The 12267-nt window shown below is 46.2% G+C and overlaps 1 protein-coding gene across 1 annotated transcript in view; it reads right to left on the minus strand.

The window, feature by feature from the left end:
• ESM1 (endothelial cell specific molecule 1) overlaps nt 1–10224 on the minus strand; it is a 35596-nt gene extending 25372 nt beyond the window's left edge. Inside the window, exon 1 of the mRNA XM_082243809.1 lies at nt 9622–10224. Coding sequence (XP_082099935.1) covers nt 9622–9922 — 301 coding nt within the window. The 5' untranslated portion in view covers nt 9923–10224. The remainder of the gene's footprint in view (nt 1–9621) is intronic.
• Nucleotides 10225–12267: the final 2043 nt, after the last annotated feature.

The raw sequence follows: 12267 nt of genomic DNA on the forward strand, positions 1-12267 counted from the left end.
TTAAGAATTAAGAGAACATGTACCAGAGCAATATGAAGGCTACCACCACTGACTTCTTCTTTAGCCTGGGTTCACACTAGTGCTGCTGCATAATCATGTGTCTTTCAGAATGTTTTTGTAGCACGTTTTTACATGTGTTTTGATACAAGTACATGCATTTTTCATGTGTTCTCCTTGAAGTCTATAGGCCAAAAACATAGCATGCTGTGCCAAAAGAAGCACCCGCACCATGTTGCATGGTAATGAACAGGCACCATAGAGAATAATGTGATTTCCAATGCTGTGCACTGCAGTGTGATGGCAGACACAGGAGAAATTGCACTAGTGTGAACAGGGTCTTAGAGACGTTAGAAGCTCCACAAGAAGTGCTTCAACACTCAACACTAGAACTTCCAATATATTCATTGGTGCCCATTCACACCAGAGCTAAGTGTTGCTTGAAGCTTGTCACTCCAAAAAGTTCATGAGCTTTTGTGGGACATAGTCGTGCATTTTGGCCTTAATAGACTTAAATTGAAATGTCTTAAAAATGTGGGGAAAATGCATAAAATCATATGCAATGCACATTTTTTTTTGCCTAGTAACTAACTTTCCATTATCAAAAATAAAAATAAAAACTCTCAGGTCTAAGGCTAGGTTTACAGCTATACGTTTTGCAGTGGGTTTTCAGTTTTGCAGAAACGAACTACAGTTCATTTTACTTGATTTGCTATAGGTCACGTTCACTTCTATGCATTTTAAACCAGTGTGTTTTTTTTTTTTTTCTTAAAGGGCCAGGGACTTTTGTGCCTGCAGCAGGTTGCGTTTTTGGATCCATAGACTTCAATGGAAATGCAGCAAAAACGCATCAAAAATGCAGTGCTCGCATTTTTGATGTGTTTTCTGCTGAGTTTTTGTAGGTTTCTCCCGCATGACAACAGACACATCCCAAAAATGCAAAACGTAATGGTAAAAAAAACATGAAAAATATGTGTGGAAAAAAACCCCCCACAAAACATCTTGGTAAAACAAACCAACTGCAGCCTGTATAGTTGTGAACCCAAAAAAAAAAAAAGATCTAAAAAGTCACCAAAGACGCTCAGCTTAAAGTGTGAATGGGTCAAGTTCTGGGCTGTCTATGGCTTTTTAGTAGGTTCACAGGCACTGGCTTTGCCTTACCATGAAGTCAATGACCTCAGATGGCATTATGTGTTTCGGGTCAGGAAGTATTGAAGCAATTCAGCAGAACAACCAGGACACTGTATTTCAAATGGAAAGATCAGCAATGGCAGCCTTCATATTTCTCCCAGTATGAGTTTCCTTTAAAAATATCCAATACTGCATACAGTATAATAACAATACTTTGAATAATAAACGAAAATATTCAAAAAAATAATATATTTGGTATTTATACAACTCAAGTAGAGGTAGAGATAGTCAAATAGAAGAGCGCTCCGGCTGCTTTGTCCCCTCTACCCGTGGCGACTGGTGCTTAATATCTTAGGGGGGGGCACAAACCAACGCCACCTCCTCCCACGGGAGGTGGATGGAAAGGCAGCGATTCGCCCCCCCCCCCCATGTGGGACGGGAAGGCGACGATCACCCTCCCTGCACATGTAGAAAAAGAAATAGCCGCACATCCAGGGATTCCAATAAGTTTCAAATACCTTTAATTCCAAAATGTTGCAAGTGATGACACCAAAGACACCAACATGAAGTCTCGTAGACGCGTATCATCATTACGTGATGATTAAGCACAAGATGTATGTGTGAAACGCGTCTACGAGACTTCATGTTGGTGTCTTTGGTGTCATTACTTGCAACATTTTGGAATTAAAGGTATTTGAAACTTATTGGAATCCCTGGATGTGTGGCTATTTCTTTTTCTACAAGTGTTCCCACGGAGGCGGGACAGGGCCAGCACTCTATGGGATATCCTATCTCCTGGCAATTACTACACACTATACACCTGGAGCAGCGTTTTCCTTTCTTCAGTACCCTCCCTGCACAGGAGACGGACAGGATGGTGGCATTTACCCCCCCCCCCCCCCCCCCACAGAGAGAATAAACGGGACAGCTGCGATCGGAGGCCTTTTTACATTAGGAGGCAGATGACAAAGATTCAGGGTGGGGCTGCTGCTCCGTGCTCCAGGTACTCCTTGCTACGGGGCTGTTGCTTCTCCTTCTGGCCAAACAGGAAGTGGGTCCTGAGACCCCTGGCCAATTGGGTCTCAGAACCCACTTCCTGATTGGTCGGGAGGAGAATCAGGAAGACAGAATGCATGTGAGGGAGGAACCTTAGGTTGTTAGCTTCTTGAAGGCAGGGACTGGTGTGAATAATTCGTATTAAAAGTGCTGAGTAAATTATCAGCACTATAATAATACCTATAATAAAATAATATAATTCACACATCCCTTCAATTACTTGTTGTTTGTGGCACAAAGACCTTAAGCCCTAGTTTTAAATTGGTGTAACTTGTCATGCGATTTGACAAGTTAAATAGCATGACAAGTTGCACTCTATTGTCAGGGCCATCTTTAATAGTAATTGGACCCTGGGCAAAAATTCTCTTGGGCCCCCTACCCCAGCTAGACTCAAAATGAGTTTACTGCAGCAGATCAGGTAGTGATTGCGATTGGCTGTCAGAGGTTACAGCACATTATTACCGCTCACTGATTAATTGCTAGAGGTTTACATAACATCATCACTGCTCACTAATTGGTTTACAGAGGTTACTGCAAATCAATATTGCTCACTGATTGATTGCTGGAGGTTACAGCACATCATAACCTCTGCATAAAAATTGTGCGTATGGCCAAACTGCACTAGCACTGAGGGGTGCGTTATGTATAGAGTGCAGGGTTGAAGGGTGCACTACATAAAGAGTGCATAGTTGAAAGGTGTGCTACATACATGTACGGAGTGCAGGGGTCAGGGGTGCGCTATACACAGAGTGCAGTGTTCACGGGCACGTTAGGTACAGAGTGCTGGGTTCTGGGGTGTGCTACGTGCTGGGGTGCACTGTGTGTAGAGGTGCGCTGGATGTAGGGGTGCACTATATGCACAGGGCCGGGGTGTGCTATGTGGACAGTGCAGTGGTGAGGTAGGTGCAGAGTGCAGGGATGAGGTAGGTGCAGATTGCAGGGGTGAGGTAGGGGCAGAGTGCAGGGGTGAGGTAGATGCAGAGTGGAGGTAGGTTCCGAGTGCAGGGGTGAGATAGGTGCAGAGTGCAGATGTGAGGTAGGTGCAGAGTGCTGGGGTGAGGTAGGTTCAGAGTGCAGGTAGGTGTAGAGTGCAGGGGTGAGGTAGGTGTAGAGTGCAGGGGTGAGGTAGATGCAGAGTGCAGGGGTGAGGTAGGTGCAGAGTGCAGGGGTGAGGTAGGTGCAGAGTGGAGGAAGATGCAGAGTGCAGGGGTGAGGTAGGTGCAGCGTGCAGGAGTGAGATAGGTGCAGAGTGGAGGTAAGTGCAGAGTGCAGGGGTGAGGTCGGTACAGAGTGGAGGTAGGTGCAGAGTGAAGGGGTGAGGTAGGTGCAGAGTGCAAGGGTGAGGTAGGTGAAGAGTGGAGGTAGGTGCAGAATGCATTGGTGAGGTGAGGTAGGTACAGAGAGGAGGTAGGTGCAGAGTGCAAGGGTGGGGTAGATGCAGAGTGCAGGGGTGAGGTAGGGGCAGAGTGGAGATAGGTGCAGAGTGCAGGGGTGAGGTAAGTGCAGAGTGCAGGGGTGAGGTAGGTGCAAAGTGCAGGGGTGAGGTAGATGCAGAGTGCAGGGGTGAGGTAGGTGCAGAGTAGAGGTAGGTGCAGAGTGCATGGGTGAGGTAGGTACAGAGGGGAGGTAGGTGCAGCGTGCAGGAGTGAGGTAGGTGCAGAGTGGAGGTAAGTGCAGAGTGCAGGGGTGAGGTCGGTACAGAGTGGAGGTAGGTGCAGAGTGAAGGGGTGAGGTAGGTGCAGAGTGCAAGGGTGAGGTAGGTGAAGATTGGAGGTAGGTGCAGAATGCATTGGTGAGGTGAGGTAGGTACAGAGTGGAGGTAGGTGCAGAGTGCAAGGGTGGGGTAGATGCAGAGTGCAGGGGTGAGGTAGGGGCAGAGTGGAGATAGGTGCAGAGTGCAGGGGTGAGGTAAGTGCAGAGTGCAGGGGTGAGGTAGGTGCAAAGTGCAGGGGTGAGGTAGATGCAGAGTGCAGGGGTGAGGTAGGAGCAGAGTGGAGGTAGGTGCAGAGTGCAGGGGTGATGTAGATGCAGAGTGCAGGGGTGAGGTAGGTGCAGAGTGGAGGTAGGTGCAGAGTGCAGGGGTGAGGTAGGTACAGAGGGGAGGTAGGTGCAGCATGCAGGAGTGAGGGAGGTGCAGAGTGGAGGTAGGTGCAGAGTGCAGGGGTGAGGTAGGTGCAAAGTGCAGGGGTGAGGTAGATGCAGAGTGGAGGGGTGAGGTAGGAGCAAAGTGCAGGGGTGAGGTAGGTGCACAGTGAAAGGCTGAGGTAGATGCAGAGAGTGCAGGGGTGAGGTAGGTACAGAGTGGAGGTAGGTGCAGAGTGCAGGGGTGAGGTAGTAGCAAAGTGCAGGGGTGAGGTAGATGCAGGGGTGAGGTAGGTGCAGAGTGGCAAGGCTGAAGTAGATGCAGAGGGCAGGGTGAGGTAGAATCAGAGTGGAGGTAGGTGCAGAGTGCAGGAGTGAGTAAGGTGAAAAGTGCAGGGGTGAGGTAGATGCAGAGTGCAGGAGTGAGGTAGGTATAAAGTGGAGGTAGATGCAGAGTGCAGGGATGAGGTAGGTGCAGAGTGGAGGTAGGTGCAGAGTGCAGGGGAGAGGTAAGTGCAAAGTGGAGGTAGGTGCAGAGTGGAGGTAGGTGCAGAGTGCAGGGGTGAGGTGGGTGCAAATTGGAGATAGGTGCAGAGTGCAGAGTGGAAGTAGGTGCAGATTGGAGGTAGGTGCCGAGTGCAGGGATGAGGTAGGTGCAGAGTGAAGGTAGGTGCAGAGTGGAGGTAGGTGCAGAGTGCAGGAGTGAGGTAGGTGAAGACTGGAGGTATGTGCAGATTGCAGGGGTGAGGTAGGTGCAGAGTGCAGGGGTGAGGTAGGTGCAGAGTGCAGAGTGGAGGTAGGTGCAGAGCGCAGGGGTGAGGTAGGTGCAGACTGGAGGTAGGAGCAAAGTGCAGGGGTGAGGTAGGTGCAGACTGGAGGTAGGAGCAAAGTGCAGGGGTGAGGTAGGTGCAGAGTGGAGGGGTGAGGTAGGTGCAGACTAGAGGTAGGTGCAGAGTGCAGGGGTGAGGTAGGTGCAGAGTGCAGGGGTGAGGTAGGTGCAGAGTGCAGGGCTGAGGTAGGTGCAGAGTGGAGGTAGGTGTAGAGTGCATGGGTGAGGTAGGTGCAGAGTGGAGGTACAGTAGGTGCAGACTGGAGGTAGGTGCATAGTGCAGGGGTGAGGTAGGTGCAGACTGGAGGTAGGTGCAGAGTAGAGGTAGGTGCAAGTGACCAGCACTGGAGGTGACCGAAACTCTGGTGGGCTCAAGGGGCAGCTGCTTTGGGCTCCCCAACAATGACTGAGCCCTGGACAGCTGCCCCTTTTGCCCTGCCTTAAAGACGGACCTGCCTATTGTTGGCAATGGCCATGTTCAAATTGGTGCGATGCCCACTTGTTGGTGCCTCGATATGAAAACGTAGTTCCTGCACTACTTTTGGCAATTTCGGGTGTGACTTGCATAGGCATCTGTGCATGAAGCCACACAGATGTCTTCAAAGTCGCACCTGAAGCAGCACTGACATGCGACTTTGAGATTGTGCAGTTTCAGGTGAAGTCACGTGATTTGTGAACAAGGGCTTATTGCATTCGCTTATTTTACCTCTATATACAGTATATATTTTTTAGCACATCAGACTACAACTCATGGCATTTGCAATGCAGATGCCTCACCAACTAATAGAACAGTGTATCAGTATGTCATATAAAATGAATGGAATTACAGTTTTCCTGTTACCAAGCGTTGCAGTGTCACCTGGTAAACCATGTATTTTACTGCAAATAATTCTACACTATAGTGTGAAGGGTTCCTCATTTATTCTGGAAATTATTGGCACTAAAATTACATTTATAATAGTACACAGGCTAAAATGTCCCTGAATTTAAAGTGGTATTAAACCCTAAACCAAAAATGTAACATATTGCAGCTTACCAATCATCAGATAAAGTGGCTGCATTAGTTTTACTTTTTAGACTCAGTTTTCACCTGGTGATCTGGCCAGTTACAAACCTCATGTATTGGAGTGCCTGCACTCTCTATGAAGGAGCAACAGATACACCTTTGGACAACAGAATTGTCAGTCTGGGGAGAGGGGAGTGTAAAGCTGGATACACACTATACAACTTTTGTTGTTTGATTTCCTTTAGATTTACCTTCAACTATGTAGTGCAAGGGCCTGACTGATTGCATACAAATTGAAAGTGTTTAGATTTGACCTCCTATTATATTTTGGTAAATCTAAAGGAAAAAATCTAAAGACAATTGTATAGTGTGTAAGGCCCATTAGACTAGCAGATCGACTTGACTAACAAATTAAAGCCAAATCTTAGCTAACACTTTATAAGCAGTTAAAACAACTGTTTGTTTTTTTTTTCCCCATTTGGAATAAAGGATGGTATGAATAAATTATAACCATGTCATGAATAAATTGTGACAATTGTAAGCACCCCTGTCAGTGGTGCCATAGAAATGCTGCTCCATGTGAATGACCGACTCTCACACGTTGTGAACGGGAACCCAGGGTGCTGCACAGCTCATCTATGAGATTCAGAGACATGTAAAAATCTGGAATATTGCTGCACTCCTTAGTAACTTTATTGAAGTATTAAAATCACAGCATATGAGGTTTGAGTAAGCGATGACTTTAGAGCGAAACGCGTTACCTTTTATGTCCCTGTCATACCTGTGACGTGATTTTAATACTTCACTAAAGTTACCAAGGAGTGCAGCAATATTCCGGATTTTTGCATGTCTCTAAATCTCACAGATGAGCTAGCTTGAGAAAGGAGCGCGCTGGTAGGCCAGGGCTGTACGGCACATGCTCCGAAACGCGTCACAGGTCTTTGACGTCACTGGCGCATGGTTGCGGTTCACTGTGCGGTTTGGCCCTCGTTTTCGTCTCCGCTTCCTGGGAACCGGCCGGCATACTCACGGAGGAAGCAAGAAGGTAACAGACTACCAGATCTGCTGCAGACACAAGAACCTAACTGCCCAGGACGCCATAGAAGGACCGATTGCCCCCCAATTTCAGGCTCATGATCTTATGGAACATGTGAGTGCATTACTACGTGTTGTGCTTAATAAATTGTCTACGGTCTACATTTAGAGGCACCTTGTTGTCTTCTTTTTCATTACATATCTGGAAATATCGCTTCAGTCTTTTCCCCCACCTACCATCGGCTGCCTAGAGACTTGTGGACTCATCTCCTTATGGTGCCTCCAAAATTCCACAGGACACTTGTAAGTTCTGTCAAGGACTTGATAATATTCAGAACCAGCACCGATCCATTCTGTATTGTGTCTCTCACCCCTGTCAGTGGTAAATAGTTTGTCTCCTACCTCTAACTGCTACATCTGCAGGACAGTTTTCTTGGTTGAAAAACAACAGACTTACTGGCAGGATCAGCAGGTGACAATAAAGGGAAGAAAGCCTAAAAAAGAAAACGAATGCAGCCATCACATCTAAGGGTCCTTTCACACGGGCGCTCCGTATGTCCGTTTTTCATCCCATCCGATTGTGGATAAAAAACGGACACAATGCATGTCAATGGGATTGTGGATGTCAGCGGATGACCATCCGCTGACATCCGATTTGCGTCCTTTCCGATCAGTTCCGTTTTTTGGAACGGAATAGACCCCTATTTTTCTTCAGTTTAAAAAAACGGAACGGACGCAAAAACATATGTCAGCGGCGTCATCCGCTGACATCCGCAATCCCATTAACATACATTATCTCTGTTTATCATCCGCAAACGGATGGGATGATAAACGGACATACGGAACGGACGCTCCAGAGTGCCCTCCGTGTCCGTGTAAGAGAAAAAAAAAAAGTGCCTGAGCGGAGGAAAACACGGTCCGCCCCCTGTGAAAGGACCCTAAGAATTGGTAAGCTGCAATATATATAAAATATTTGCTTTTGGGTTTAATACTGCTTGACACATGCCTGGATAGAATATAGATCTGTCCTTAAACTAAATTAGCAGACAATAAAATGTCTCTATTTTTAGCAATTTGCAAAATAAAAAATACGCAATTAATCAATTATATGTAATCGCCCATAGAATCAATACTAGACTCATATTAACCACTTTACCGCTGCTCACTAGAGCTGTACTGCGGCAAAGTGGCTCTTGTAGGTCTGACGACGTAGACCTAGGTCGCCAGACACTCCCCCTTCTCGCCGGCGCGTGCGCGCCGCCGGAGGCGCGCTCCCGCTGTTTTCAGTCACAGCGGGAGTCGGGCCAGGGGAGGAGCAGCAGCGATCGCCGCTGCTCTTCCCCGATCATTGGGAATCGAGTCTGGAGATCCGCCGCTTGTGTAAACAAAGCGGGCGGATCTCCTAAGTGACAGGCAGGGTCAGATTGCAGGGTTCAGCATAGCTGAACCTGCGATCTGTCCTTGTGTCACTCAGTCACTTCCCCCCACACATGTCAGTAAGCACCAGGCATACATTAACCCCTCCCTCTCCAATAAAATTAACCTCTTCCCTGCCAGTGTAATTTTTACAGTAACAGTGCAGATTTATAGCACTGATTACTGTAGTAATGTCACTGGTACCCCCAAAAGTGTCAAAAATGTTAGTCAAGGGTCCGATCTGTCCACCACAATGTCGCAGTCCCGCAAAAAAATCTCAGATCGCCGCCATTACTCGTTAAAAAAAAACACCAAAAATGACAGAAATCTTTCCCTTAGTTAGTAAACGCAATAACTTTTGCGCAAACCAATCAAAATACGCTTATTGCGATTTTTTTTTACCAAAAATATGTAGCAGAAAACAAATTGGCCTAAAATTATGAAAAGTTTTGATTTTTACATTTTGGGGGGGGGGGGGGGGAATTTCATATAAAAAAATGTGAAAAATATTGTTATTTTTTCAAAATTGTCGCTCTTTTTTTGTTTATAGTGCAAAAAGTAAATATCGCACAGGTGATCAAATACTACCAAAAGAAAGTTCTATTTGTGGGAAAAAAAGGACGTAAATTTCGTTTGGGTACGGCGTTGCATGACCGCGCAATTGTCAGTTAAATTCGCACAGTGCCGAATCGCAAAAAGTGGCCCAGACGTAAGACAGCAAAATCCTCCGGTGGTAAAGTGGTTAAAAATGTAATTAAAATAACCCAACTGTTTTATCATTCGGATACAAAATGATCTAGATTCAATATTTTCATTCTATTCAATACAGTAGAGCCCACCTTCTACTTATTTACCAGAATTTGCTAAATGTTATTTATTTCATTATTAATTATTATTATTATACAGGATTTATATAGCGCCAACAGTTTGCGCAGCGCTTAACAAAATGAATTTCATGCCTACGATTATAATAAAGTCTTGTGAATTTGTCTATAATCATTGGTGTGTAAATGCTGATACGTTGTGAATAAAGAGATAAGACTACGCAGTATAAAAATAGCCTGATTACCTCGGCAGACGCCAAATTCATCTCCGAAATCATCTTCTTCCGTAAAAAACTGGCAAGTCAGCCCAGGACCGCATTTAACTCCATCCATGCCAGACACAGTCCTGTAACAGGTTTCTCCAGCGGCTGCGGCACAGACCCTGCAGCATCCACAGTCGTCCAGCACGGTCCTCTTACATCTTACGGTACTCTTGCATTCGTTGCTGTCGCAGCGATCTGGACAATCCACGGCGTACTGGGAACTCCTGGCAGTGCCAAAGTGCATGTTAATCAGCAGAGAGGCGACAAAGATACAGCACCTCATATCTGCACACTGAGCTGACTTTCTACTTTTGGACACTGAGCTGCGATGACAGCCTCTGGCTGAGGACAGGAATGAATCCAAAGTAGTAGCTGAGCATCAATGGACAAATTTAGCAGCTTTATACATTGTCTTCCCACAGGCTTGTCAATCGTCAGCTTCCTCAATCCGGCCGTGCTGTCCTACTGCCAGCCTCCCTTCGTTTTCCTTCACAAAATCCAGGATGGAGGTTGGATTAACAAGCTGCTGCCATCCAGGAATTGAAAAGCATGTGCTGATGTCATTTGTTATGTTTAGACTTTTTTTTTTTTTTTTTTTGCTTTTTTAGGTTTTCTTTTTTTTTTTTTGGGAGAACAATAATCTGTCTATCCATATGCAATGACTAATGACTAATGATGTCTGCGGAGAGAATAGACAGAGCGTGTTCTGTTTTGTGAGGCTGACAATTTCTAAACATGCACGATGCAGAAATTAAAGAGCGGTCACATTCATTTTATAATAAAGAGCAAACCTGGGGCCCTATCTATAAGTCTGCTGGGGTTCTGTGATTCTAAATGACTAACAGATCTTAGAAGAACGAATTTTGAAGAACAAACCAATCTGCATAATAGATTCATAGCAGATCATGTTATTCCATTGGAGCACCACTATTGAGCAGGGCTGCTGTTAAAAATCATAGGGCCCCATACAGCCTACCTGACAGGCCCCCCCATCCCAGCCAAAAGTGACTGAGGACATAAATTTATCAGTCCCTTTCTCTACAGCTTCAGATGCACAGATGAATGAATGTGAAGCACTCTGAGGCTTCTTCCTCATTCACAAACTGAGGCATAGTAAAGACAGTTTACTATGCTTCAGTGATGAATGGACAGAAGTGATTGGTACATGTGGACATCCCCCTGTGTGCCCACAGCAGCTGTCAGCAGGAAAGGAGGGAAGCTGGTAGCGCTGTGGGGGAAAGGGGCACACAGGGGGCCTGGACAGCAGGTGGAAGGGGCGCATGTGCTAGAACCAATCCCCTTGCAGATCAGCCAGAGAGAGGGAGGGAGAGGAGGATCAGGTGCCCAGGCCTCCCCTTTTGAACAGATGGGGCCCGGTTCCAGTACAGGAGGGCTGGCTAAACTGCCTTATCAGCGGCCCTGCTATTGAGATCTGGTCTGCAATGTTCTGATCTAGACCTCAGTGAAGAAGAAAAATGTAATAGGTACTCTAAAAATAATTAAAGCCTTTCCATTGCAAACTAATCCACAGGCCACAACTATGATTTCAGATGATCTGAATGACATTTGCATTTACTGCACTCATCCAGCACTCACGTAACTAAACAAAATGTAATTCGAGCATAGGCGTGTGCACAGGGTGTAGCAGGTATGCCTGGGCACACCCTTATCGTCCTGTGTAGCGCAGATTCCCCTTGTTTAAACCCCTGATATTTCACCAAACCCCCCTAACTGGGCTCCTAAAAAATTCGTAAAAAAACTAATAAAAAAAAATAAAGTTGTAAAAAATAATAAAAATAAAAACTACTGACACCATCTACTGCCCTACTGATACGAATCCTTGCCCTACTGACTCAGTCCACTGCTCTAATGACACCGTCAGTATAAATATACATGCACACATGCATACTCTATATTACTAAAAGTTCTGGGATGCCTGCCTTTTCACACACATGAACAAGGTTCGACCATTCTTCCAGAAGCCCATTTTTAAGGTCAGGCACTAATTGTAAGGAGAAGGCCTGGCTCACATTCTGCTCTCTAATTTATCCCAAAGGTGTTCTATTGGGTTGAGGTCAGGACTCTGTGCAGGCCAGTCAAGTTCCTCCACCTCAAACCCCCTCATCCATGTCTTTGTGCACTGGTCCAAATCGTTTGGTGGAGGGGGGATTATGGTGTGGGGTTGTTTTTCAGGGGTTGGGCTTGGCCCCTTAGTTCTTGTGAAGGGAACTCACCTGGCATCAGCATACCAAGACATTTTGGACAATTTCATGCTCCCAACTTTGTGGGAACAGTTTGGGGATGGCCCCCATTCTGTTTCAACATGACTGCGCACCAATGTGCAAAGCAAGGTCCATAAAGACATGGATGAGCGAGTTTGGGGTGGAGGAACTTGACTGACCTGCACAGTCCTGACCTCAAGCCGCTAGAACACCTTTGGAATGAATTAGAGCAGAGACTGTGAGCCAGGCCTTCTATCCAACATCAGTGCCTGACCTTACAAATGAGCTTCTGGAAGAATGGTCAAACATTCCCATAAACACACTCCTAAACCTTGTGGACAGCCTTCCCAGAAGAGTTGAAGCTGTTCTAGCTGCAAATGGTGGGCCAACTCAATATTAAACCCTA

This window comes from Pelophylax lessonae (genome assembly GCF_965119305.1).
Source record: "Pelophylax lessonae genome assembly, chromosome: 1".
Classification (NCBI taxonomy): Eukaryota; Metazoa; Chordata; class Amphibia; order Anura; family Ranidae; genus Pelophylax; species Pelophylax lessonae.